Consider the following 5,875-nt stretch of genomic DNA (forward strand, 5'->3'; position numbering starts at 1 on the left):
GACTTCGCCGTCAATGTCTGCACTATTCGACGGGCGGAGCTACAGTTGGGCACACCAGATGGGTGCTCGATGCAATCCCCCAAGTAACTTTCTCTCTCTCAGTCTCTCTCTCCATTCTATGAGACTGGGTGTTCGATGCATACCAGATGTTTGATGATTTGTCTAAACCATATTTTTACACATCCTTTACGACAAATTATACTGCTTGTTCTTGTTTTTCATAAATTGAAAGCGTAAAACTTTGAATTTCTTTGGTTTTTTCGATTTTATGATTCTTTCTAGTTTTTGGTAATATGGTTTTATTTGAGCAGTAATTGGATTTAAGCTTTGTGTTTAGAATGAAATTGGGATCTGCTAATGATTAAAATTTGACAGGGATCATGCGATGCAGAATGGAAAGTCTTCACTTTTGTTCTTGACAGCGGCAAACTTTAATCAAACAGTGACGAATTTAATGGCATTAGGAGGAGCTAAACTTGATGGCCCTATCAAATTTGAAGTCAACATGATACATACAATGATAATGAGCAAGATTATACGTATACATTCGAATAGACAAATTTACGAAATCAAATTTGCTCTTGTTTTAGCCTAGTAATCATGTACCTACTCTATCGCAAAACAATAGTTATACCAACTCCCCCTTTGTTGTTTCATTATGAAGTTTGTGGCAAATTCAACACTGCCCAACAAGAGCAAGTGCTGCTGGATAGACACACACCTGAGAGAGAGAGAGAGAGAGAGAGAGAGAAAGAGAGAGAAAGAGCTAATTTCAAGAACATCTATATTATACTCACGCTGGGGATGTTAACAATCTTGGGCCAATCTTCCCCTGTCTCTCTCTGGAATCGTTGTTCTAGCAGCGGACACCACCGGATTTCCAGTCGAGAAAGAGATGTGGGAAGCCATTTTCCTGGCAAGCACCTGATATTAGGGCACACCCTAATAGTCAAGTTTTTCAGAGATTTTGGCGCTTCTTCAAGAAAGCACTGGAGCTCATAGCATCTGTTTATTATTAAGCATTCAAGAGAGGTGATTTGTCTCAACACCTTGCCTTGGATGGTTGTAAGATTCGAATGATTGAGGATGGAGAGACTAGTGAGAGTGGTGGGCAGCTGCCCCTCATCCGGAAACAAACATCCCACTTCTTCTCCACCTTCTTCAGTGAAGTTGATTTTCAATTTTCTAAGAGAGTTGAGTCTTGTTAAACCCCACAGTGAGCGGTTTGCGGCGAGTTTTCTACAACACTCAAAAGAAAGGTCTTGTATATTTGACGCCAACCCTCCTTGAGGAAATGATTCCACTTCTGGACAGCCGAATACGTCCAATTTCTGAAGAGACGGTAGGAGGGTATGCATTTGTTCTGGCAACGACCTCAATTTCTTGCATTGAGAGATACGCAGCTCCTCCAACTTGGGTGCATCCATCCCTCCATCTGGAAAACATACAAAATTTGGGCAGTTGTGTATTCCCAAGTGAACGAGGGAGAGGAATTTAGGGCATTCAGATTCCACATGTGCAAGTGAACCATTGAAGGATTCTAGGTCCCACAATTGTACGCTTTCAAGCCTTGGCAGCTTCTCTAACGGTATTATCTCAGTTAGCTTGGGACATCTACTCAGTACAAGCTCACGAAGATTAGGAAACAGTATTGTGGTGTTGCCTCTGCTTCCATCGTAATATGACCACTTTTTGCACTCCAACATATCTATGAAGAACAATTGTTGTAGAGATCTAAATGGAGTAATCCCACAAGTATCATTACCGTAAAACTCGCTACCAATCTCAACCACGTTATTCATCCATCGAACATGAAGCTGTTTGAGGGACGGTAGTTGCCCAAGTGGTGGCAATAAGCAGCAATGTTTGCAAACTGTAAGTTGAATAGAAAATAGTTTAGAGAAATATGGATCTCCTAACCAACCTGGAAATCTTAAACCCCCGTAAGACATAATCTCAAGTTGTTTGAGGTTTGTATGAGGTTGGAGCTTGTTGAGTATTTCTCTGTCATTTTCTGGATCATGATTACTAGCATCATAACCTCGTCCCCATGTCAAAACAAGTTGGTCCAGATACTCCTTGTTGCTCATGATATCTGCCTCCAAAGCATTCCCCTTAACGTTACCAACTCCTAAGATTAAAAGTGTTCCGCGCAAATGCTGAAGTTCTTTTAACTCTCCAATCCTTTGAGCAGTTTGTTTGTCCACCACAAAATCGCTTAATGTTCGGAGATTTTTCAAATTACACATCCTTGCAGGCATCTTATGAATCTCTGTGTCATGGATGTTGAGATGGCGCAAGTTGATTAGCCTTCCCAAATTGGATGGTAGTTGAATCAGACAACGACAACCAAACAATAACAAGGTCTGTAAATTGTATAAGGTGCACACCGTCTCAGGTAATTCTATTATGGAAGTACCAGACACGTCCAAATGCCTTAATTGTTTTAAGTTGCCAATTGAGCTAGGCAACTCAACGATAGCAGATAACTTGAGCACTCTTAAACATGGTAGATTTGGTAATGAATCAACAAGTGTGTAGTCCAATACCAACGTATTACATCCATAGTCTGGTCTGTATTGAAGTTGTAGAAGGGTGTGCAAGTGCTTAGCCTCATCCAAAGCCTCAAATTTCTGAATGCCACGACCTCCAAATTTCATGAATGAAAAGTGACGAGTTCTGCATAAATTTTTGTTGGGCGACTGATTTTCCTCCAATCTCAAACAAAACTCTCCAGATACAAACTTTGCTAAATCATTGATAAGGTCATGCATGGTGAAATATGACTCACCCCATAATTCACCTGAATGTTGAAAGAAAGACCGTGATAATAGAATATCAAAGTAATCACTTCCAACTTCTTCCGGTTCCAATACGCCCTCCTCGTTGGATTGTATGAGGTCCTCGGCCATCCACAATAAGGTCAACCCTGATTTTGTAAATTTGTCACCTTTTGGAAATATTGAACAATAAGCAAAACAACGCTTGAGATGTGGTGGAAGATAATGGTAGCTTAACCATAAAGCCGGTAAAATCTTATCGTTCGACAACTTCCATAAGTCACTCTTCAATATCTTTTCCCATTCCTTTGGGTTCGAATTAGAGTGTAATAGACCTCCTAATGATTTTATAGCTAAAGGAAGGCCTTGACACTTCTTAACAATTTGTCTTCCAATGACTTCAAGCTCCGGATGTGCGCCATCAACACTGGCATTTGTGAACGCATGCTTTGCAAATAACAACCAAGAATCGTCCTCAGATATTATCCGTAGATAATGTGTCGAAAGAGTCCCCGTGATAGATGCAACGCGTCCGAGTCGTGTTGTGACAATGATCTTACTTCCATGTCCTCCGCAACTATTGAAGTGAGTCATCAAGTTATTCCAATCATCATAATCTTCATTCCAAACATCATCAAGAACGAAGAGGAACTTTTTTCCTGTCAAAACCTTCTCCAATTTTTCAGAAAGCAGATCCAGATCTGTGATCTTGGAAGTTTGAGCTGTGATTCTCCCATATATTGTTTGTGCTATTTGAAGAATACCAAATTCTTCTCCGACACAAACCCATGCTTGGACATCAAAGTCATCCTTGATATCTTTGTACACAAGTTGAGCAAGGGTGGACTTCCCGATCCCTCCCATGCCCACGATGGGAAGAACTCCTATCTTAGCGCCAGTCGTATCATCCGAACGCAATGCTTTAAGAATCGTTTCTCTGTCCTTTTCCCTTCCGAAGACGCCAGACTCATCGACCCGTGAAGTAGTTTGACGATTTCTTTCTTGTGGTCTATGTTGAACTCCTTCTTTCAGACCAAGAGCGTCTCTTTCATTGAGAATGAGGTCTAACACGCGCAGAACCTTTGATATCTTCGGTTCAAGAGAGTCGTGAAATTCATCGGACGCAAAAGAAGGCTTGAATACTGATCTTGAGATCCAACTTGTGCTGCTGCTAGCTGCAATAGAATGGTCATCGTCACCTTCCAGTTGGCGTCGAAGAGCTTCAGTGTTGATCTCATCCAGCAACTCTCCTACACAGTAGATAGCATCTTTGAGATCGTCGAGCCACTTCCTCACAGTCGGGCTTGTCATCTGCTTCTCCTCCGCATCGTCAACCAGCTTGTTAGCAGTGAGCAACTTGATCTTCAACTTCCTCATAAGCAGCTCGTTGTCGTTTTTCTTCCCAGAGATGAAATCGAGGAAGGGACGGGAAGCCATTCGATCGAACAAAACATTGAGGAAAGAAGAGAGAAAAGCTCCGCCCACCAACTCAACCATGGTCACAACTGAGTCGTCGTCGGATAGGAATCTGAAAGATGAAGAAAGAGTTTGGATTGTGGGGATGAGCTGGTTTTGCTTGAACGACGCTTTGCAACTAGTTCAGAGCTTTCAGATCGTTCCGATATCCGTCGACTTTTTCCACATGGGATTTTTCAACGAGTTTTGTTTTGATGCTAAAATATTAAAGTTGGAAAATGCAACGCGGTTTATGGGGTCGGCCAGTTGGAGATTTTTAACTTTTTTTTGGGACGACACTTTTACGGTTTTACCTGCTGGGATAGGGACAATACTATACCTACTATTCGTGATCGAAAAAATGAGTTTGCCACTTCAATAATTGACCATCCAGAATTTTAACTAATATTTCTTTTTATTATTTTTATTTTTATTTTTAATTAAGGAATGTGATTAATTTTTAAAATCCAACCCTGAGTGAGGGAAAATGCGATCTATCACTGTAGTGTGCTTAGGACTTTATGATTTAGCAATTAAGCACAACACAAGCCTTTGAGGGGTGGATTAAACAAAAGGAAGAGAAAAGTTGGAATTGTCGGGAAATTTTGTTTTTCTTTTTACTCGTATTGCTTTTGGGACTAGTATAGAAATTAAATGATGTTTCTTAAGAAATAAGTTTGCAAATCTGAAAAGAAAGAAAATTTTCATTTTACACTTCAAAATTTCTATAATTAAAAAGAAATATATACTTGTGTTTGGATTCAAATTTATACCATCGGCCCGTGTAATCAAGGCCGTTGAGGGAGCATAGTTCTCAACCGTCGGATAGAAAAGTGGAGATAAGTTTTGTTTTTGTTAAAGAATAATATTATGGTTTTTATCATAATAATTATCTTAACATCTTTTTCAACCGGATAAATAAGATGCGAATTTTCAAATTGATTTAGGATGTATTACGACACTTGAAGCTAGAAATGAATTTGAAATTCATTTAGATAGGGTCAGGATGATTTGGGATGTATTACGACACTTGAAGCTAGAAATGAATTTGAAATTCATTTAGGTAGGGTCAGGATGCATGCGACAATAAAGATGATAACTTTGGGTGATGGTGAGACAGGAGACCTAAGTAGGCTAGGTTGTTTATGCATGTTGTCAGATGAATTGAATTGATGATGGAGTGGGCCTGCATGCTGTGTGAAAAGCTACCAGCTATATATATATATATATATATATATATATATATATATAATTGATGGCTGTTTAGATGAACGTTATTTGTTCAAATCCAAGCATGTAGGTTATCTTGGGATTTGATGTGATAGGACTAAACACAAGGATCGAATTTGGTACATTTTTTACTAAGTTCAGAGTATTGGGGGTAGTAAGGCTTATTCGAGACTCAAGTCAATTGAAGATTTTTAATAGCTTAGGAGTCTTTATCAACTTACCAACCAGCGCATACTCGTCCTTATAAATACAAGACACCGTGCAACATTTCAAGCCTCTCCAACTCAACACATAAACTGCCATGCGCAAACTCGCTCTATGCGAAACCTCTCAACAACCTTGAGAAATTTCTTCTTTTCCCCTTTCTTGCCAACACATCTTCAATTTGGAAGACAGCACTATGAAGGCAA

At 39.8% G+C, this 5,875-nt stretch overlaps 1 protein-coding gene across 1 annotated transcript; it reads right to left on the bottom strand.

The window, feature by feature from the left end:
- Nucleotides 1-430: 430 nt before the first annotated feature.
- LOC137718392 (putative disease resistance RPP13-like protein 1) lies at nt 431-4,478 on the bottom strand. Its single transcript, XM_068457932.2, has one exon. The coding sequence runs from the start codon at nt 4,275-4,277 to the stop codon at nt 783-785; it is 3,495 nt and encodes a 1,164-aa protein (XP_068314033.1). The 5' UTR covers nt 4,278-4,478; the 3' UTR covers nt 431-782.
- Between the last annotated feature and the right edge of the window lie 1,397 nt (nt 4,479-5,875).

Source organism: Pyrus communis, chromosome 8 (genome assembly GCF_041283825.1).
Source record: "Pyrus communis isolate YQ-2024b chromosome 8, ASM4128382v1, whole genome shotgun sequence".
Classification (NCBI taxonomy): Eukaryota; Viridiplantae; Streptophyta; class Magnoliopsida; order Rosales; family Rosaceae; genus Pyrus; species Pyrus communis.